Source organism: Triturus cristatus, chromosome 3_2 (assembly GCF_964204655.1).
Source record: "Triturus cristatus chromosome 3_2, aTriCri1.1, whole genome shotgun sequence".
Taxonomy (NCBI): Eukaryota; Metazoa; Chordata; class Amphibia; order Caudata; family Salamandridae; genus Triturus; species Triturus cristatus.
The window spans coordinates 998,619,367-998,641,667 of NC_140584.1; the positions used below are offsets into that span (position 1 = coordinate 998,619,367).

Below are 22,301 nucleotides of genomic sequence, written 5' to 3' on the forward strand. Positions count from 1 at the left end.
TCCACTCTCGAAAAAGTTTTGACTGCAGTGCAGATGGCAATTCTAAAAGAGAAAGCGCTGTCGCAGGGGAAACGCATGTTGGTTGTCACACCGTATCCTGCCCTTGAGGCAGTGACAAAGGCCAGTGTACAGAATTCTGAAGCTTTGCATCCACGTTGGATACAATGGGGCACTTCTTTGATGTCTCCGGATGTCACATTCATCTTTGATGCCTCATTGCAGACTCAGGAGTATTTGCAGTATGAATGTGTTCATCCAGCTCTTCTGTCCTTGCGCCCGCTTGAGGATGGATTACCATTGTTTCATTTACACTGACGGTTCGGCGCAACCGGCGACTGCTTCTAAGCATGCTTATTCAGCAGCCTGCGCAATAGTGGCTGGTACTTTTGTGAATGGAGAATTCAAGTCTGATGTCGTGCATACGCAGACATTGGGTGATTGTACCGCCTAGTTGGCAGTGCCACGGGCTCTGGTGCTTGTACTGGAGTTTGCTGATCCATGAGTGACTACTCTTATTGTGAGTGACTCATACTACTGTGTACAGTCTTTCAACGACAATTTATTCTTTTGGTCTCAAAATGAATATTGTGATTCCAAAGGTAGCACAATCAAACCTAAAATGCTTTGGGTTCGAGTCGCAGAACAAACAACGTCTGCCGCTCGTGAATGTAATTCATACTCTTGGTCACCAGCGAGTAGGGGTACACGCTGTTGGCAACAGTTTAGCTGACGAAGCAGCGAAAAAACCAGTGGCAACGTATCTGGTAGCAGCAGTTACAAGATCCAAAAGTAAAATTGATGAGGACATCTTGGCAGCCATTGCTGCAACAGAGAAGGGTGATAATTACCCTCGGGGTTTCCCTTCTAAATACTCTTATCATTTAAGTCCTAATAAAGTTCCCTATGTAAGAATTAACGACGTTGGTGACAGGTTGATTCCCAACGCGGACCGCAGACTAGCCTTGATAACAGCCGCTCACGAAGGTATGGCTTCAGCCCATGCAGGCGTCTCAGCGACTGTTACTATCTTATAACGTTACTGGTGGCGCGGATTGTATAAACAGACTCATGATTATATCCTTATTTGTGACGTTTGCCAGCAGATTAAACATTCGACTGCTGCGTGTCCACCTCAAACACAGTTGTACATATCTAATAAACCACTTGGGTGTGTTTATTTGGATCACTGCGGCCCTTTCTCCTTAGATACTGCGTACAAGTACATCTTAGTTGCAGTGGATTCATGCACATGTTTTGTATGGGTCTGGCCATTATATGGGATGCTATCAAATTTCAAATTCATGGCCCCACAGAGGTGATTAATGTCCCCAATGTACTTTTTGTTTCTATGGGGGATGTTGTGAAACAAAACATATGCTCGGATGATTGGGATGTCCAAGCCGTAGATGCTCTTTTTCCTAATTTGAAATATTATGCCGCTTTAGATGCTGAAGATTTGTATTTAGACTCAGTGAATTATGGAGAGTTGTTTTGCTACCAACACTATGGCAATTTCCTCCATAAAGCGAATACATTTAGGAATATTGTTAATTATACACAATGGGAACATTGTCCAGCTCCAATTGAAGGCAGCTCCAAAACTCTAGTGAAAACATTTACATATTTTACTGATTTCAGTGTATCTAAACCTGAATCCTTTTATTTTAAAATGGCTGCTGAGTCATCTTCCAAAGTTAGACTGACCCATACTAAATTATTGTATTCGAAATCCTTTATGGATGACTTAGCTATAGGGGGCTATGAGCTGTGGAAAGATACCATTGATTTTAAATCTGTTTGGGGTTCTAAAACCTGGCAGGTGCAAGGCTCTGAGGCTTTGCATCGTGCGTGCCTGATCCCAAACCATATGTTATTTTTGAATTCTACTATTTTTCCAGACCACCTGCTTTGGATTGGCTACTTCTAAAAAGATGAACGCTCCTACTGTTCCTGATCTGGGTGCTTATCCAACCTGGGATAATCACACAGATATGTTCCTTGATGAATTGCAGTCCCTGATTACTAATACATCCTTTAATATTTCCACCCTGGATCCTCAAGGATGGTTATTATGGCAGAAAAGTTCAGATTCATGTCAACTTAGTTTTCTGGGTCTAATCCCCGGCTATACACAGGTTAGAGTAGACTCCCGGTTTGAAACCTCCCATGCTGTTACTACCTATTCCGTAGGAAAATTATGTCAAAACTGTCTTCAACATTCCACCTTGGTGTCAGTTAAACTTCATTTGTCCAAATTGACTGACAATGTAGATTTGAATGATTTTGTTAATGGCCCTGTGGGTGGTAGGTCCAAAACTGCTGTTTACAATGAAGTGTGGAAATTATCTCAAATTGAAGCTGCTTCTAGATTAAGAGCTATTCATCAAGCAAATTTGGAAAAAGTGCTTGCTGTCACTGATAATAGCATTTACACTCTTTCTTCCAGAATTTACACATTAGATAATATTGTTTCATCTGTTGTGGATATTGTACAAGATGACATGTCTGTCTTATACCATGGTCAAAATCAATTGCATTCTATAGTGCAGTTTGCATGGACTTTACAAACATTGAAGACTAGGCAAGTTCCCTGGAACTACATGAACACATAATCTTTATTCCTGCCGTTTAATCTGACAGATAAACAGTTCATTTCCATGAAGGATGCGACATATTCACTATTGCATATTGAAAAGTTGGAACCTTTACCTTTCTCTGTGGCCGAATCAAACTCAGCTGTGTGGCTTATCCATGGGTTAATCACACTACCTTTTCCATTGTTTAAGTTCACTTCATGTATGAAACACTATGCCTTACGCAGATATGAACCACTAGGTACCGATTTCCTACACAAAGTTTGGTCGCTCCCATTTACATACAGGTGCATGAGAGAGGGTAAAGAGGTTTCTTTAAAAGGAGAGGATTGCACTTCCACACCTGATCATTCAGTAGTTTGTAGGAACATCCAATTGCATGGCGCTTGCAACGTTCACGCACCGAATTTAGATTGCATTTTAAAGGGAAATCCTGTGCCAGCAATTACGCCAACTTTCACGTTATTAGCTAACGGTAGCTATTTGCTTTTAAATAATGAGGCGTGTTGCGGGATGCTAGCAGGGATTCCGTACATTGTAACTGTCTCACAACTAGTAGTCTGTTGTAAGAATGTGCTTTTCCCACCCCCACATGGGAGACTCGATGTATCCATCTCGCCTTCCATTCCAACCTTGAAAGCAAAGTTCAACAAGATGAGCAGAAAAAGGGCTCTATTATCTCAAAAATAAGTCCCTAACTTCCTTATGTGAAACATTTGTCCTTCACGTGGCTAACACCCGCACCGAGGTGCATGTTCTTTTGAATACTGATCTCCCACTTCATGTTGGTGCTCCGATTCACACTATATTCAATGCCTCGTCAACAACTGGCTTGGCACATTTTTTCAAAGTTGTGGGCTCCGGCCTTGTGACCTCGTTCCAAACAATATTTGGTGCGATACCAGCAGTCAGTCTTTGACGGGCTTCCGTTAATCCTTGCCTTGACTGCTGGTGTGCTGCTGTTAATTTGTTTGCTCCGCAATGGCTGCACGATCTGTGTCATGCGACAGCCTGCTCCAGCTGCTCCAACTTCGCGACCGGATGCTTGAATACTATGGAACATTACCTCTGGCCACATTGAGCGTAGCCTATGGATTATCCTTCCGGTTCGCATACTTTACTTGCGTGCAACCTGTTTTCCATTGCCTAGATTGTTCATTTGAATGGGCTCTGGATTTGTGCCAGTCGAACACGGCGTCTCCTGCCCCGGATTATGATCGACTGATGAGTCCCTTAGTGGCACATGAGTTAGACTGTTCTGGTATCGGGATTATGGTATGTGCGGCTGCGCACGGAATCCTATGGAATTGGGATATATATATGCAGCAGCCCATGACTTCCTGGCACAAAGTTATCTTGAAGAACACGCAAGTTGTCCTCTGATGGTGCTAGAGGCTCCGTTAATCGAAGAACATGTAGGTTTGTTTACTTTATTAGATTGGATGGCTGAATCATTTACTGAACATTACAATGACTTCCTCTTGGAGGCTGTTGCAACATACTGTGCCTACACATTGATGGATTAGATTGGCAGTTGTCCATCTTCCGCGCGTACAACATCTAATTTTTTACCTCATCTTTTTTACTCCATAAGGGGCTGTGTATCTCCCCTAAGAGATGTTTTTGTTTTTTACTTTCTCCTAACTAACTTTTCGAACTTTCGCTACCAATTATACGGATTGGCAATATGTGAACTTGGTTCTGTCTCACTCGAACTTGAACTTTGCGTTCCTATATTACTTCCCTATTTTGTTCGTTGTCCGATCAATGGAGGGTGTAGTGAAGACAGGGTTTTGCCTGCACACATTGCTATGTTAGCATAAGCGTTTTAGAAGTTAAACGCCCTCTTGCCAATTTGATGCTTTTGCACACAACACTACAGATAGCTGTTATTATAAGTAAAACTGCTTGCTTGCTTCTTCTTCACCTGAGAACGGTCTGTTTTTCACATCCCTAGACGTGCACCGTGACCTTAGTCTGAACACTGTGTGCAGAAACCATCAAGGTCAAATAACAATGTATGCTGTTGAATTTAAGTTGATCGGCCCACGCTCTAGACACAACAAGCACGCAGCTGCAAATATCTGAAACTCGGGTGCCTTTAATATTGCATTGCATGCATGATTCAGACACTTGGAGAAATCCTTTCCAGATACAGAGAGCAGTGCTGATCCTGTGATGTGATTCATCTAAGCTGATCTTTGAGGTATGGGTTCCCCATTCAAACCTAGAGACCTTCTATTATTATAAAACTAGCTCACTAGCCAGGGGAGGGTGGTACACAAGGTATTATAGGACCTGTTTCCACTTTCATTGTAATATGATTTCTCCCTTTGTTTTTTATGGTATTGTAACAATGCTGATGGTTTTATTTCTAATCATTTGTTTGCTTATGTTGCACCTTAGAGCACGTAGTTAAAAATAAACATTTTAAACTTTTCCGTGTCTTTGATTACTCACGTTGTGGACTGATATGAGAACAATAACGAAAAGGTGTTCTTGATTCCCACCATTCCTGAGAGTATTTTAAGCCGCTTGTTCTGGGTTGTCTATTCATGGGTAGCTTCAATATGATACGGAGAACAAATGAGACACTGACGCTAGTTGGATAGGGGTTCTAGGTACTAGGGTGAGTTTTTTGGTACACCACAATTCACTGAGGTCCTGGTTTCCTGCGCATAGTTCTGTGCATGAGCAGAATCCCCGCAACAGTAGAGAACAATTTAGAATGAGCATGCTTGGTAGAGAACAATCTGAGTATGTAATGCGCTTACAAGAACTAAAGTGATATTTGACATAATGGCTGCAACTGTTATTAACCCGATGGATGGTTCAGCCTCATCTGTAACAGACATATATTTTTAGCCACATTTGGCTACAAACTCCAATTTTTTTACGTGAAAATTAGCAATGCTACATGAACTTTTTTTTTTTTTTTTAGAATACATTTTGATTATTTTTGTAGACGTGAATAACAATGGAAAAAATACCAACCATACAACATGCTGCCAGTTATCATTTGAGTTAGTTGGGTCGAACCGGAAAAGAACGTCTCCTGTAGTCACACAGTCAATGTACAGGCTCTAGCTCTGCATCTACATTATCCCGTCTGTGCTCCTTCGCTCGCCGCCCTTTGGCATAACAACCTAAGAGTGTAGGTTGACGACGGTAACCTTATAGGTAAGGCTAATTCTTCCCACGCATGGACATTTTGAGGTGCATAGGTGACTGACGTTTGGGGAACTTGGACTGCCCTGACGAAGGCCCGAGACCTTCCTTTGAGGGATCCACTATGTGGCCAAAACATGTTTGCAAGTAGATTTGTGATGGGATGACCGAGACAGAATATCTCATGAGCATCCATACTCACATTTTAATCCAGCCAAGTGTATGTACTCTGTAGTAAAGGAAACCTTTGGGTGTACACCCAGATTATTTTAAGAATAACTGGACCCAATTACTGGCCAGAACGAGAATTTTCTGCTACAATGAGGTTGAGACCACCATGCTGGTATCATCTTAACACGGTGGGTCAGACTGGCCAAAAATGAGGCATGCCACAAAAGAGTGGGTGAGGCCTATACAATCAAATGCTCCATTCAGGTTATTATCCTGTAGTATAGATTAACCACCTTTTTTCCTGAGTATACAGGGAAACAATTACTTACGTTTTCCCCTCACTCTTGCATCTCATTCAGGGCCGGACAGGCCGTAGCGGGCACCGGGCAATTCCCTGGAGGGCCGCACGGGTGGGGGCCAGTTTTTGGGCTTCTGGGGGGCAGTTTTTGTTACAGGGCCGTTTAATCGGCGCTGTAACAAAATCGGCCAAAAATCGGCCCTGGCAAAGAGCTCAGCAGCACCCCCGACCCCCCGGACGAAGGGAGGGGGGAGGGGGTGGCCGAGTAGTTTGCCAGGGCCGGTTTTGGTTCCCAGTCCAGCCTTAATCTTCTACCACAGCTCGCTGTTGTCCAGAGATTCACTCCTTGACGAAAAGTCGGATGTGGCAAGGGCATTTAATGATCTGTACATGGCTCTGCCCTCTCCTAGAACTCCTCCCTCCACACTTTGTTAAAGCCCTCGTTCAGGTCATCTGGGTACTGGTGGACAGGGTCACAGGGACCGTGACCACCACAGTAAGGGGCATCAAACAGCAGAACAGACACAAAATGCCGTAGCTGAAACACTGAAGGTCAGACAAGGTGAGTGGCGGTGGATGAAAGATTAAATCCACTTTTTTTTTTACCACATAATCCATCAAATTTGTTTGAAACAACATCATCTATCGTAGCAACGAAATCCAAAATCATATCCTCTCAGCTTAACACTTGTTTCTCCTGATGTATATGAAAATTAGAAATACAATCAATCAGCTAGTGCAGTGGTCCTTAACCCTTTGACCTCTATGGACCCCTACTTAATCACTACTGGAACCCAGGGGCTGCCATTGAGTCAGTACTAGAAGACACGACTCAGCATAAGTATTTTCGATTATTTGAACCACAAAACAACACACAAAGAAATAAATGGAACTTTTCCAAATTCAATGGTGTCCACTCATCGTTGAAACTATATTCTGTTTGATGCTTTTGCACTGCTCCCACAAATCACTGAGGATATTAATTACATTTTTAGCCTCCAATTTCGAATTCGTTAACATTTAAAGAATGTTTTGTAATTTTTATTAATTGTACCAGTTTCTTCTTTATTTATATACACTTCATTAATTGGTGAATATTTAATTGTCTAAGCAGTCGCAGACCCCTTGAGTAAGCTTCGTGGACCCCAAAGGGTTACCGGACCACACGTTTAGAATCACTGAGTTAGTGTATTCTTCTTCCCCGCTTTATTGACAATATCGGAACAATTGTCTAGAAACCCCGAATACAGTATAGCACTACGAGCTGCCAAAGTCCATCCACTGTCACAAGATAAAATTCCACCCGAAGCTTATGATCCGGTCTCACCATGAACTTTTTACCTCTAATATAACTCTGGAAATGTTTAACATTTCTTAGACAGGCTAGTTGCTGCTTTTCGGTTACTGCATATCTGCTTTTGCTGGAGATCAATGTTCGAGAAGCAAAGGACACATTCTACCCTCCTGACCAGATCTTTGTGTCAGACAATCAACTAGTCCATACTTGCTTGCATCAACTGTAATGATACATGTCTTTCATATACAAAAAAATGTTAAGGAGCTTCAAAGAACGTATTCCTTGATTTTCTCAAATGCAGCTTATTATTCACTGTTTAAGTCAAATGCAGTATGGCATCTTTCCTTCTCTGAACTGAATTTCTACAGCAAAAGTCTGGACAAACCTGCTACTACACTAACACAATCTGGTGACAGACAAAAGTTGATCTTCAGGAACTGGTGATGGCACACATTTAAAATCTTTAAACAGTGAAGAATCAGGAACAAGTCATTCACTAAAAAAGCACGATCTAAGCCTTCCACATTTTCCTGTCACTATATGCACTTATCCATTTTCAAAGTTAAGGCAAACATTTGCAACGTTAATGCGAGTATCCTCATATTATGGAGAGAGAAAAAAACAAGCATTGGCATAACCAAGAGGTCTCGCTTTTGTGACCTTCTAACTATTTAGTTATGCAGCACAATATCCCTGGTGCAACCACATTAACTGTTGCGTGGCTAAACACTTATAAGGTCCCAAAGGTGAGACCTATTGGCTATGCCAATGCTTGGTGTGGCTGTGTGTGGGTGGTTTGTGTGTGTGTGTGTGTGGGTGGTTTGTGTGTGTGTGTGTGTGGGTGGTTTGTGTGGGTGGTTCGTGTGGGTGGTTCGGGTGGGTGGTTCGGGTGGGTGGTTCGTGTGGGTGGTTCGTGTGGGTGGTTCGTGTGGGTGGTTCGGGTGGGTGGTTCGGGTGGGTGGTTCGGGTGGGTGTGTGTGTGGGTGGGTGGGTGTGTGTGGTTGTGTGTGTGGGGGGGTGGGTGTGTATGGTTGTGTGTGTGGTTGTGTGTGTGGTGGGGTTGTGTGTGGGGTTGTGTGTGGGGTTGTGTGGTGGGGTTGTGTGGTGGGGTTGTGTGGTGGGGTTGTGTGTGGGGTTGTGTGCGGGGTTGTGTGTGGGTGGTTGGGTGTGGGTGGTTGGGTGTGGGTGGGTGGGTGGTTGGGTGTGGGTGGGTGGGTGGTTGTGTGGTGGTCTGTGTGGTGGTCTGTGTGGTGGTCTGTGTGGTGGTCTGTGTGGTGGTCTGTGTGGTGGTCTGTGTGGTTGTCTGTGTGGGCATGTGTGGGCATGTGTGGTTGTGTGTGTGGGTGCGGTTGTGTGTGTGGGTGCGGTTGTGTGTGTGGGTGTGCAGTTGTGTGGGTGTGCAGTTGTGTGGGTGTGCAGTTGTGTGGGGGTGCAGTTGTGTGGGGGTGCAGTTGTGTGGGGGTGCAGTTGTGTGGGGGTGCAGTTGTGTGGGGGTGCAGTTGTGTGGGGGTGCAGTTGTGTGGGGGTGCAGTTGTGTGGGGGTGCAGTTGTGTGGGGGTGCAGTTGTGTGGGGGTGCAGTTGTGTGGGGGTGCAGTTGTGTGGGGGTGCAGTTGTGTGGGGGTGCAGTTGTGTGGGGGTGCGGTTGTGGGTGGTTGTGGGTGTGGGTGTATGGGTGTGGTTGTGGGTGTGTGTGTGCGGTTGTGGGTGTATGGGTGTGGTTGTGGGTGTGTGTGTGCGGTTGTGGGTGTGTGTGTGTGGGGTTGTGGGTGTGTGTGTGTGGGGTTGTGGGTGTGTGTGGGTGGGGTTGTGGGTGTGTGTGGGTGTGTGGGGTTGTGTGTGTGTGGTTGCGTGTGTGTGGTTATGTGTGTGTGTGGCTGGTGTATGCGGTTGGTGTATGCGGTTGGTGTATGCGGTTGGTGTATGCGGTTGGTGTATGCGGTTGGTGTATGCGGTTGGTGTATGCGGTTGGTGTATGCGGTTGGTGTATGCGGTTGGTGTATGCGGTTGGTGTATGCGGTTGGTGTATGCGGTTGGTGTATGCGGTTGGTGTATGTGGTTGTAGTTGTGTGTGTGTGTGTGTGGTTGTGTGTGGTCGTGTGTGGTTGTGTGTGTGGTTGTAGTTGTGTGTGGTTGTGTGTGGTTGTGTGTGGTTGTGTGTGGTGGTTGGTTGTGTGTGTGGTTGGTTGTGTGTGTGGTTGTGTGTGTGCGGTTGTGTGTGGTTGTGGTTGTGTGTGCACGGTTGTGGTTGTGTGTTGTGTGTGTGTGGTTGTGTGTGTGTGGTTGTGTGTGTGTGTGGTTGTGTGTGTGTGGTTGGGTGTGGGTGTGTGTGGTTGTGTGTGTGCGGTTGTGTGTGTGTGGTTGTGTGTGTGTGGCTGTGTGTGTGTGGCTGTGTGTGTGTGGCTGTGTGTGTGTGGCTGTGTGTGTGTGGCTGTGTGTGTGTGGCTGTGTGTGTGTGGTTGTGTGTGTGTGGCTGTGTGTGTGTGGCTGTGTGTGTGTGGCTGTGTGTGCGTGTGTGGTTGTGTGTGCGTGTGCGGTTGTGTGTGTGGTTGTGTGTGTGGTTGTGGTTGTGTGTATGTTTGTGGTTGTGTGTGTGGTTGCGATTGTGTGTGGTTGCGATTGTGTGTGGTTGTGGATGTGTGTGGTTGTGTGTGGGTGTGTGTGGGTGCATATGTGGTGTGTGGTTGTGTGTGTGGTTGTGTGTGGTTGTGTGTGGTTGTGTGTGTGGTTGTGTGTGGTTGTGTGTGTGGTCGTGTGTGGTTGTGTGTGTGCGGTTGTGTGTGTGTGGTTGTGGTTGTGTGTGTGCGTGGTTGTGTGTGCAGTTGTGTGTGGGTGTGGTTGTGTGTGTGTGTGTGTGTGTGTGTGTGTGTGTGTGGGGTTGGGTGTGGGTGTGTGTGGGGTTGTGTGTGTGTGTGTGGTTCTGTGTATGGTTGTGGGTGGTAGTGTGTCTGTGTGTGGTAGTGTGTGTGTGTGGTGGTGTGAGTGTGTGGTGGTGGTGTGAGTGTGTGGTGGTGTGTGTGTGTGTGGTGGTGTGTGTGTGTGTGGTGGTGTGTGTGTGTTGGTGTGTGTGTGGGTGGGTGTGTTGGTGTGTGTGTGGTAGTGTGTGTGTGTGGTAGTGTGTGTGTGTGGTTGTGTGTGTGGCTGTGTGTGTGGCTGTGTGTGTGGTTGTGTGTGTGGTTGTGTGTGGTTGTGTGTGTGGTTGTGTGTGTGTGGTAGTGTGTGGTTGTGGTAGTGTGTGGTTGTGGTAGTGTGTGGTTGTGGTAGTGTGTGGTTGTGGTAGTGTGTGGTTGTGGTAGTGTGTGGTTGTGGTAGTGTGTGGTTGTGGTAGTGTGTGGTTGTGGTAGTGTGTCGTGTGTGGGTGCGGTTGTGGGTGTGTGTGCATGTGTGGTTGTGTGTGCGTGTGTGGTTGTGCGTGTGTGGTTGTGCGTGTGTGGTTGTGCGTGTGTGGTTGTGTGTGTGGTTGTGTGTGTGGTTGTGTGTGTGGTTGTGTGTGTGGTTGTGTGTGTGGTTGTGTGTGTGGTTGTGTGTGTGGTTGTGTGTGTGGTTGTGTGTGTGGTTGTACGTGTGTGGTTGTACGTGTGTGGTTGTACGTGTGTGGTTGTACGTGTGTGGTTGTACGTGTGTGGTTGTAGTTGTATGTGTGCTTGCGGTTGGGGGTGTGTTGTTGGGGGTGTGTGGTTGGGGGTGTGTGGTTGGGGGTGTGTGGTTGGGGGTGTGTGGTTGGGGGTGTGTGGTTGGGGGTGTGTGGTTGGGGGTGTGTGGTTGGGGGTGTGTGGTTGGGGGGGTGTGGTTGGGGGGGTGTGGTTGTGTGTGTGTGGTTGTGTGTGTGTGGTTGTGTGTGTGTGGTTGTGTGTGTGTGGTTGTGTGTGTGTGTGTGTGTGTGTGTGTGGTTGTGGTTGTGTGTGTGGGGGTTGTGTGTGTGGGGGTTGTGTGTGTGGGGGTTGTGTGTGCGGTTGTGTGTGTGGTAGTGCGTGTGTGTGTGGTAGTGCATGTGTGTGATGTAGTGGTAGTCCGTGTGTGTGGTAGTGCTTGTGTGTGTGGTAGTGCGTGTGTGTGCGGTAGTGCGTGTGTGTGCGGTAGTGCATGTGTGCGGTAGTGCGTGTGTGTGCGGTAGTGCGTGTGTGTGCGGTAGTGCGTGTGTGTGCGGTAGTGTGTGGTAGTGCGTGTGGTTGTAGGTGTGGTAGTAGGTGTGGTTGTGTGTGGTTGTGGGTTTGTGTGTGGGTGTGGTTGTGGGTGTGTGTGGTTGTGGGTGTGTGTGGTTGTGGGTGTGTGTGGTTGTGGGTGTGTGTGGTTGTGGGTGTGTGTGGTTGTGGGTGTGTGTGGTTGTGGGTGTGTGTGGTTGTGGGTGTGTGTGGTTGTGGGTGTGTGTGGTTGTGGGTGTGTGTGGTTGTGGGTGTGTGTGGTTGTGGGTTTGTGTGTGGTTGTGTGATTGTGGTTGTGTGATTGTGGTTGTGTGATTGTGGTTGTGTGATTGTGGTTGTGTGATTGTGGTTGTGTGATTGTGGTTGTGATTGTGGTTGTGATTGTGGTTGTGATTGTGATTGTGATTGTGGTTGTGATTGTGGTTGTGATTGTGGTTGTGATTGTGGTTGTGATTGTGGTTGTGATTGTGGTTGTGATTGTGGTTGTGATTGTGGTTGGGTGTGTGTGTGTGCATGTGGTTGTGGGAGTGGTTGTGGGAGTGGTTGTGTGTGTGTTGTGTGTGGTTGTGTGTGATTGTGTGTGTGGTTATGGGTGTGGTGTGTGTGGTTGTGTGTGGTTGTGAGTGCGGTGTTGTGGATGTGTGGTTGTGGTTGTGTGGTTGTGTTTGTGTGTGTGTGCGGTTGTGGGTGTGTGGTTGTGGGTGTGGTTGTGTGTGTGGTTGTGTGTGTGGTTGTGTGTGTGGTTGTGTGTGTGTGGTTGGGTGTGGGTATGTGTGTGTTTGTGTGTGGTTGAGGGGGTGTGGGTATATGTGTGGTTGTGCGTGTGGTTGTGTGACAGTAATATTAAAAGCATATCAAAATAAAGGAACACAAACATCGAGTTTGTGGAAAGAGAAAGCACATTGTAAGTCAAACGGGCGCAGCAAAGCATTAACACAACAACATGTTCTTTGATGTTTGATGTTGCCGCGAAAGTGATCGCGGGCAAAAGTGAAAGTGATCGCGGGCACCTAATGAGCATGATGAGGTTTGCCATATGGTGCCTCTGCTGCTAAGCGCGTTCCCGCGCACATGCACTGTAGCTCTAGGCTGGCCATGGTAGCATTTTTTGAGCCCGCACTAAAAGTCTCGCCAGACCAACGCATGCGCTGGGTCAGGCGAGACCTAAAAAAGGAGGACCTCATCCAAATTCTTTTTTTTTTATTCTCCAATTGAACCTAGATCTTCAAATACATGGTGTTACCTAGGCTATCATTAACAGCATTCTTTTGAACAGGAAACCAAGTGGTGTCACAAAAGCTGTAACTGATCTAGACTTTGAAAGCAATTTTATTTAGTGGTAAGCGATGAAGAACCCAAAGTCCAAAACAACATGGCTCCTACAGCATGTGTACCAAAGCCTTGATATTTGGTAGCAGATGGCTATTAATAATAATATTTTAATTTAAAGCTCCAAGATCAACACACAGTTTATTACTCTTGATCATAGGAACTATTCTTAAGAATCTACTTATCTATGATACCCTCTTTTAAGTCATCATCCAAAATTGCACACAATTCCTAACTGTTACTGATAACTACTTCACACAACGTCTGCTTGACTGGTACTGAACTCGCTTTTAACATGATTTGGTACTTAAAATGTACAAGCTTACTCAGAATAGGTGAAATTACCTTAGGAAAGTGAGCCACTACTCTCTTAGAATTTATTTTTGGCGAAACACAGGTTTAACACAAATTCCAGTTTCCTCTAGTCTTTTCGCCCAAACACATTCATTCACATCTTTAACCTTAAAATTAACTTTAATGTCAGCTACCCTGAACTTTAACCAAGCTGTTCTCTTCAACGGCTCCGGGGTTTAGATTACGTTTTTCCAATTCATACACTTTTCCTGCACCAGATCCTTGTTTTTCTTCTTTCAGATACTGGTTCTACCTTTCTATACACTTATCTTGCACGCAGATTCTATTTGCTGTTAGGCTTTCCTTTTTGATCACAACATGATCGTGAGAAATTGATCAATATTCCCACAAGTTTGCAACCATTGCAATGGCAGACATACTTTGGATGTTCAGAGGGCAGCAAATGACTTGGAGGTGGAGTCAGATCCTTGAAGAAAGTGAAACTACAGGGCGACGCTCCCACTCTTACTCCGGTATTGGATAGGCCTTTGTGAAACTCGGGTAGTTCCTGGGAATGGTTCCAGTATTGCCAAGTATGGTCAGAATTCAATTCCCTACCCCATTGTAGCATAGAGGGGGCTAAGTAGGGGAGTTATCACGGGGATCTTCACCCTGACAAAGGCCAACGACCTTGAGGGGCAGATGAAATGCCGAAACATGTTGATGAACACAATATTAAGGGATAAAAGACACTAATATTCCATATATATACCCAACTGACATTTTTTAACCCTGCCAAGAGGGGCCCGGAATAAAATTAGGTGCAAACTCTTAGGTAGTTTTAGACTTTTTGTGTTTGGAGGATCCCATTTTTTATAGGGCTACTTTTGTCCTTGAAAAAATACAGATTTTTTGTTTCACTCTGAACGTTGGACAGTACCAGAGTGTTGTACAGGGGCAGCTCCTTCGTAATGGTGGAGGAGCGTCGCCCCGTTTGTTTACTGATTCTGACAAACGTGCAGGGCGGCGAGGGGCCATTACAGGTAGTTGGTGGAACTTAGAAGTGCGCATGTATGCCTGCCAAACATACATGAACACTTCTATTTCTCTAACCCAGCTGTGTTTACAGCTGGGTCGGAGAAATGCAGCAGACTCACAAGCAGTGTCTGAGCAGCAGAATAGGTCACTCAGACTAATCCTGGCACTGCTCTCCTGTCAGGAGAGCAGTGCCAGGATTGGCTGAGCAGCCTCTGCCTTCTCAGAGACTGCTGGGAGAGCTCCAGAGCCTGCGGAGAATATGTACGTTATTTTAAATTATTTTTCCTTACCCGCCCCTCAGGCCATCTCCACCCATCCTTCCCTCGCCACCTTCATGTTGTTGCGACTGCCACTGGTGTTGTAGCACGCCCTATGATGAAGCATGACACTATTTAGAATGCATGGGGAGTCTTAATACAATTGAGGGCTACCTATGAAGCAAGGAGGCTCATTTGACATTCTTCTTCCTTTTTTTGGTTGAGTTATATACTTTGGGTGATGCCATAAGAGTATTTCTACTATATCTATAGCAAACAAAAGTCTTATCCATTTCTCTGTTTGCCATCTTCTAATCTACGAATATTAATTACTGAACACCTTCTCTTTTTACTTTTGCTTGGGTTACACACCCTACCCAAGTTTCCAACTGGTCTATAGCCTTGGTATTAATTAGTGCTTCCTGAATCAGAAGGTTTAGACCCTGTAGTTTCTTATTCCTGACATCAACAATGATGTGATCCTTAATCTTCTCATGCTTCAAGCTTCCAAAATTGCATAGACGACAATGTTAAACTATTACAAAATGTGTCAAAAGATTACCTCTCATTTTCAGCTCCTGAATACCTTTAAAATACAACTTTTGCTTAGCGCTTAAATACATTTCAAGTCTCAGAGGCTTCTTCAAATTCACCGATATCCCCTAGTCCTTGTTCCGGCATAACCTTCGGAAGGGTTCTGAAAATGTTCTGCCCTTCAGTTTCGAAACAATGTATTAGCAAGTGTTTTCGCCAATCAACAAGCATTTCAAAAGTTTAAATAGCAATCATGTAATTCACAAATTACAAATTTTCATTCCATCCATCACCTTGTTGTTGTTTGAGTTGATGCCCTAAGTGCAGAGGGTCTGATCAGATACGAGTCCCATGCTCACTGGGTGACTAAAACCAAGCTATACCTGGCTGACAAGTCCTAATCAGGGCAAAACCGGTCCAGAGTTTCTTGCGTTTCAGATCAGGGAGGGCCAAGCCTGCCAGATCGGAACGCACTGCTCCTATTGGAGCAGGGTCAAGACTGATTTGGATATGGCTGGGTCCAAACTGAAGTGGCATGGTGGGTGAAAAATGATGGATTGGGATGCGGCCTGTGTGATTGCCAGGGGCCGAGATGAATTCAAGGATTCCATCCATCACCATGCTTCTATGAACAAGACGACGGCCTGCTCATCAGTCTCAGCATCCATCTTAACTAACTTGCCTCTACCTGTGTACTGAGCTCTCAGAGGGTTTAGGGAAGGAGTGGGGAGTGAATAGGTCAGAGGAATGCTTGTTTTGGGGGTGTAGGGGAGTTTGAATCGATATATTGCCTGGTGCACATGTAGGGTTTTGTACTGCTGGGTGCTGGAGGTGGGACAGCATACTTATGCCATTAGGAAGTCAGATATTCTACCATTTTCAAAGCCTCTAACATTATTTCTACAATATCTGAAGACAGGCTCATTAGAGAGGGTTTTAGTTCCTATTACAGATGGCATTTATAGTCCAAATTAGACCAGAGAGTGGAATTATATTCTATCATCTTTAAACCTCCGGTGAAATCCGACCAACCCATTTTCAAAAGTTCCGCTATTGAGGCCCATTTTGCTCAAATGGAATTCACCTAGACATTCCTCTCAATGGTAGCTACCATAGATGGTTTTTTATCTCATCTTTTCACATCCCCGTTCAGTGGTTGAATTTGAGATTTGTTGCCGATTTCATTGCCAGGTGCTTCCATTCAGCCTGAAATCTGCCAGACCTGCGTTCGTCGCAGGCATTCAATCTATCATTTCAGAGAGAAGTGAGTGGTTCTCTCTACAGTTTACCGGCAGGGCTTCAGAGATTCTGTGTACAAGTGGCTGGGTTGATTTACCCTCATGTTTGAGCATTCTCTCCCTCTCCCCCGCGTCATCTCTCGACTTTGCTCTGAGTTTTCTGCATGGGTAAGTAGTGCATGGAAATATTGGAAAGGTACTGCTACTTAGAACCTACGCAAGAAGGAGGAGTTTTGATATTAGTCAGGTGCAGGTAACTGGGAGGCCTCTCCCCATTAATGGATTGACTGCAACTATGAAGAGCTAGTCTATGTATAATGAAGAATATCAGTAGATATTTGGTAGAATAAACCACTTAAACCTTGCAGCTTCATCAAGAGAAGGAACGACGATCTAAAAGCAATGCATAAAATAATACACTTCATGTCAAGATTACCTACACTTTCATACATGGCAACAGAATGGTTATCTCATGTCTTGGCGATTCCTGCTGCCTCCCATTTTGAAAGATGCTTATTCATTTGTTTGATATCCTCGAAAGGTATTAATCTCAATTTTGAACATTTTGGGTAAAACGAAACGCCAGGTAGCCCCCATGGTCAGTGTGGGGCTATACTACCATTTAAGTATGAATTTTTCTTTCAGTATGAGGCTGGATTTATTTACTATTTCTAAAATAGAAAGTACACTAAGGTAATAACATATGGCATAGGATAAACCCAAAAAACCTCAACAGTGACGAAGTTGTACTGTACCTGGTTTAAGTACTCTGCGTCACAGACCTCACAAAACTGAACAACAAATGAACGTAATCTGTGTTAAACTGTGAGCATAAAGCTTCTTCCACATAAACATATGGGAATTAATAGTTCTTGTATATATAAAGAGGTCAAACACCTTAGCAGCAGGTATACAACAATAACGCCTTGCCATCAATTAAAACTAATACCAGTAAATATCAATTATGCACTAATGCTATTTTATCAAAATGCATCAAAGTTTGTGAGGAAGTGTAAGGGCTATTCGTCATTTAAACGTTCAGATGAAGCACTGTACCAAATCATTTAAATGCTGCTAGATAAGGTCAAAAACGTAACTCGTCACCCACTATTGCGTTTTGCCCTAGGATGATTATGTTGTTTAAAAAAACATTTGAAATGTATTCAGGTAAATCATAACAGGCCTTAAAGTGCAAAAGTAGACACTTTAAAATAAAAATAAACTTAAATATGTAAAACAAAAATTGTGTCTCACACGGTCACGATACGTTTTTCATGATTATTAAAATCCTGGACAGAAGATAATTATGCAGGATTGTAATCAGAAAGGTAATGGTAGGGCAATTATACAGTCCATCCTACAATTATAAGGGGTTTGCCACAATACTGCACTTACGTTGTTGTTTGGATTTTGGGGAAGTCCGGAATCTCTTCCTTCTTCTTTCGGAAAAAGAGCCAATAGGTGAGCAGTCCCACAATCAGAGAGAAGAGAAACATGTCGGCCATGCTAAACAAGGCCTCCTCTGGCGAGCTGCTGCCATCATCCGATGGTGTGATGTTTGGGTCTATTCCGGAGTCCCCCATGTTCATCTGTGACACTAGGAGAGAGAAAAACAACAAATAAGTCAAGATGTAACGCTGTACAAAGGTATGGCAAATCATGACAGGACACAGCACCATGGATCCAGCTCAATGAGAAACTTCACAATGAATGACAGAGAGCAAGGAAAGTTTGACATTTCGTGAAATATGGTAACATGGATTTATAAAATACAACACTCAAAACGCTACAAGTATCCTATGTGCAGGGACGTGAACTTCACTTAGTATCAGAAGAGACATCTCAGAAGATACATCTATTGTATAGGGCTGTAGTCAGTGTTCCTCTTCACATACTAAACAACTCAACAAGCAGCAAAAGGAAGAAAGACTACAACACGCATTGGGGAATCAGAGAGGGACATCACAACTATGCACAAGACCCACTCTTTCAGTCAGTGATGCTGTGTCTACCTTCAGTGGAAAATAATGAAGATTGCATAAATGACCGCCTGTTCATCAATTCTGACTCATATCTGAATAAAACAAAAACGCATCTTGATGCTCATTACATACTTCGCTGCCATTGGAGGATCTCTAGAACGTCAATCAATACCCAGTGAAGGTGACAACATGGAACTGTAGTCTTACCCTTCAGATAATCCAGTGGAGCTGCTGTGTTAGGGTGTATGCATTGCAAAGATGCTTCATAGAGTATTAATGCTGAGAGAGAGAATGATTGCAAAGACAAGTCCCAGTTCACAAAGCAGTTCAGTTGGTGAGGCAAGGATCAGGGCATCCGCTGAAGTAATGTTGAGGCTCAGGGCTAAATGAGGCACCAATCATCAGGGATGGTGCTGTTCAGACTGTTCTCTACGCACTACGACATTAAGTCACCAGTTCATAGCACTTCACTTCTCTGCGTCCACCCCTCATCTCAACTGTCAGGTCATAGACCACTCCTGAGAACAACCATCAATATTTTAATGAGTTATGAAAATGGGTTCTAACAATGAGGAAGGATAATGTGCGGAAAGGTCAGGAAGAGAAATAAGGAACATACCAATTACATTACAGCAGCACTCTTCTCAGCTACTGTCTCGCGCAATCCTCTCCCTTGAAAACCTGGTAAAGATGAGGCATAAAAGAACAAGCCAGAGCCTACCATGGCATTGTTCATCACTGGGATACAAAAGCTGCATTCACTGCCCATCTCTAAAACCAGGAGCACTAGCCCAAACCAGGTGACCCCTTAATTCTCACATTTCTTAGGGACTAAACTTGAGAAATTCCATTGTGGCAAAGGTGTCAATGTTAGATCAGTTAGGAAAATGTCCTCCTGAAGGATCAGTGAAACGCATTTTGTGCTTACTAAATGCTGCGCTTCAAGCCAGAACAGAAACTAGAGAAAAATCTATTTAAATTCATTTTTGAAAAGTAGACCTTATTTACGAATGCTGTGCGAAGTTTCAATCAGGCTCTTGGGGTTGCCAATAAGCATGACACTTTTCAACGATTGTTTCTAAGTGCCTTTAGGTCGCAGTGATTAGGATTTCTCAAAGCAACTCAACTTCTGAGTGGATGCGGATAATCACATTCTATTGTAGAATATCTTTTATTAAGTTTAATGTACAGGTGACTTTGAAGAATGAGTGAAACTTTATCTCGTTTCCTAGTGCTGAGATACCTGTGCAGGAGCGCATTCAAAGACTTATTGTTAATGCAGAGCATAACAAACGTATTTGATGCCCAGGGATAAAAGAAGTCATCGAAATGATCAGTGACCTACGCAGCACCCACCAGAGAAGGGGGCCTGGTGGGTTGGAGAGTGGACAAGTAAATCATGGAGAGTCCACAGCTCTTTTCTATCTCGATTTGGTCCTATGAGAGTTACAAGATTGGTTTACATTACGTTTACTCAGCTATGAAACAGCCAGGGTCAATTTTAATGAATCTCACTCCAGCCTGTTGCCGACAAGAAGGATATGTAACTTGGCATATTTCTCTGCTGTTTAAGGCCTGAGTCTGAGAGACAGTTCTGCTGTTTGTGAACTGAGCGTGAGTACTGTCACGTGACAGCTCTGCTACCTTGAGCCTCAACTTGTAAATGTTATACCTTGAGCAATGCTTCAGACTGTTGCTAGAGTGTGATTTGTGTGAAGTGACCACCAGTCCTGCTCTCGAAGACAAAGGATAATAAGAGCTGAATATCCTCAGAGACATGTTCTGCCCATCGCCTTTGATCCAGTAAATGCTGTGTCACCTGAGATATAGTTTGGATGCAAAAGCTAGAATCTATGGGTCTATGATCATTTTGCAATACTTCGACAGTGCCGCCCTGAGGCACAGAGTGGCCTGTACGATCTGCGTTGCTCAGATAATCTACTTGAAGTACATTAGAGAAGTAGAATGTAGGAGCGAAGAAAGATGTAACCTACATTTTAAATATGACTGATTGCATAAACAGTATAACCAGAGACTCGCCTTTTTAGTCAGTAATATAGAACTTGTACTGAAGCAACCCCAATTCTTGTGTTTTCCTAGGGTATGAAAAGGCAAATCAAAAACGGGTGGGGGGAGGGGGGCAATCTTCCTGAGCACACCATGAAAGTACTGAAAGGTTTCATGAGAGCTCCCTCATAACCCAAGGCTTTATAGAAAATCTGCAAAGATTATGCTGTACAGTGTACTCTTTGGCGCCATTTTATCAAAATGTTCTCATTAGAGGCTGAGGAAAAACCTATCTTCAGAAGTAGAACTCAGCTTGGACACTTGGTGCAATTCATGGTTAGTCTTTATGCCGCACCACTTTCGAAGCTCTCCACCCGCCATGTGTGGAAAACTCAAAAATGCTTCACTATGCCAACGTTTGGTTTTCAGTCTAGTGAGCTTTGCAGCACAATACTTCAATCCTATTTGTATGTTCTAGCCAGTTGACTTGCCAAAGAGGTTGAATTTATTCCATAAACTGGCATTCAATCAAAGGCAGCAAATTTGCATGGTATTCAATAACTAAGTTTGTTGATACATAATATAGCGAAGGGTCTAGCAGAACAAAAACATGTTATCTAAACTAGTTCCCAAAAGACAACTAAATACAATATTCAAAAGTACAATTTTTCCTAAATAGTGGAGCCAATTAATTGAAACAACTCGTGATGAAAAAGAAAGTCGGGAGTGGTAAGAGAGTACATCTGCCAGTAAATGTGCTTTCTCTGGTTACTGGTCCTATAGATTCTAACAAGCCCATGGCTGACCAACTAGAAATGAGCATTCTAGCCTTAAGTTCTATGAGTTCTATAAGTGCTATGAGAGTATATTTCTGCAGAAGTAGACACTCCTGCCACCTGAACTGTACAATCACTCCCCTGAGGCACTCAGCAATAGGTCAGTACCTGGTTCACTTAGTTTCCCTTTTGTGTGTACTGATGCGCATGCATGTGTATCAAACAAAGAAATAACATACATGGAGCTGGCAGCCACCCCTTGTTTCCTTTCGAATAGTACTTTATTTCCTTTGGTTTGTTACAGAGTTCCATGCATGAACAGTCAAACACTAAGAAAAGAGTAAGCAGATGTTTTTTTTTAATGTTGAGAGCTCTTAGTATGCTGTAACCAGTGTCCCGGTACAAATTTGGATACCTTCAGCAGTTGGTAGTTATTGAATGAACTCAGAATAATCGTCAACGAGTATCTTTCGTCATTTGGCGGATGGAACTATGAAAATTGCTAAAAGATACATAGATCTGACCAATGAAATAACAATCTCTTTGAGTACAGTTAATCACTTCCTACAAGTTCACATTTTCTTCATCCCCTTGGTTACAAGAATAGATGTTACGGATAACGGGACAGGCCAGAAGATCTCAGACCCGTAAGAATACTCAGAAGAAGAGTTCTGCCTGAGAATACCAACTGTGCACACGGTCCATGCGAGCTACTGGTGAACAACTGGAGGTCCTGCAACATGCAAAAAGTGGAACAGTCTACCAACCAGTCTTTCCCCATGCTGCCTAAGGACCTTGGAACAGCCTCCAGGACAAGGACAGGTACAAGAAGCCTGATGCCATCTTGGATACACATCTCGCAACAAAACCTCAAGTAACTCTAGTAACTAAAACCTCCCTCAACAAACTCAGAATCCTGAGGCACGTCTGCCCACACCTACGGTGTCCTCAGTGAGACTAGGAATAAATCCAAACACGGCCGCAAAACTTCTATGGACTACCCGAGTCAGACATTTTAGTCAATGTATTCTACAATGCGTGATCTGCAACCCTTCGTGCAACCTCAACCTTCCTTATAAAAAGATGTACATATATATAGAAAATTAAAAAAAAAAAACTAATGCATATACAGTTTATGTAGATTTATGGATTACATGTATATGTATCTCTGGCTATGT

The 22,301-nt window shown here is 44.2% G+C and overlaps 1 protein-coding gene across 3 annotated transcripts in view; it reads right to left on the minus strand.

The window, feature by feature from the left end:
* The window catches only part of POR (cytochrome p450 oxidoreductase), a 624,051-nt gene that overhangs the window by 503,227 nt on the left and 98,523 nt on the right, over window positions 1–22,301 (minus strand). For all 3 annotated transcript variants that reach the window (XM_085649617.1, XM_085649618.1, XM_085649616.1), the window contains one exon: window positions 17,754–17,955. In XM_085649617.1, coding sequence (XP_085505743.1) covers window positions 17,754–17,947 — 194 coding nt within the window. In that variant the 5' untranslated portion in view covers window positions 17,948–17,955. The remainder of the gene's footprint in view (window positions 1–17,753; window positions 17,956–22,301) is intronic.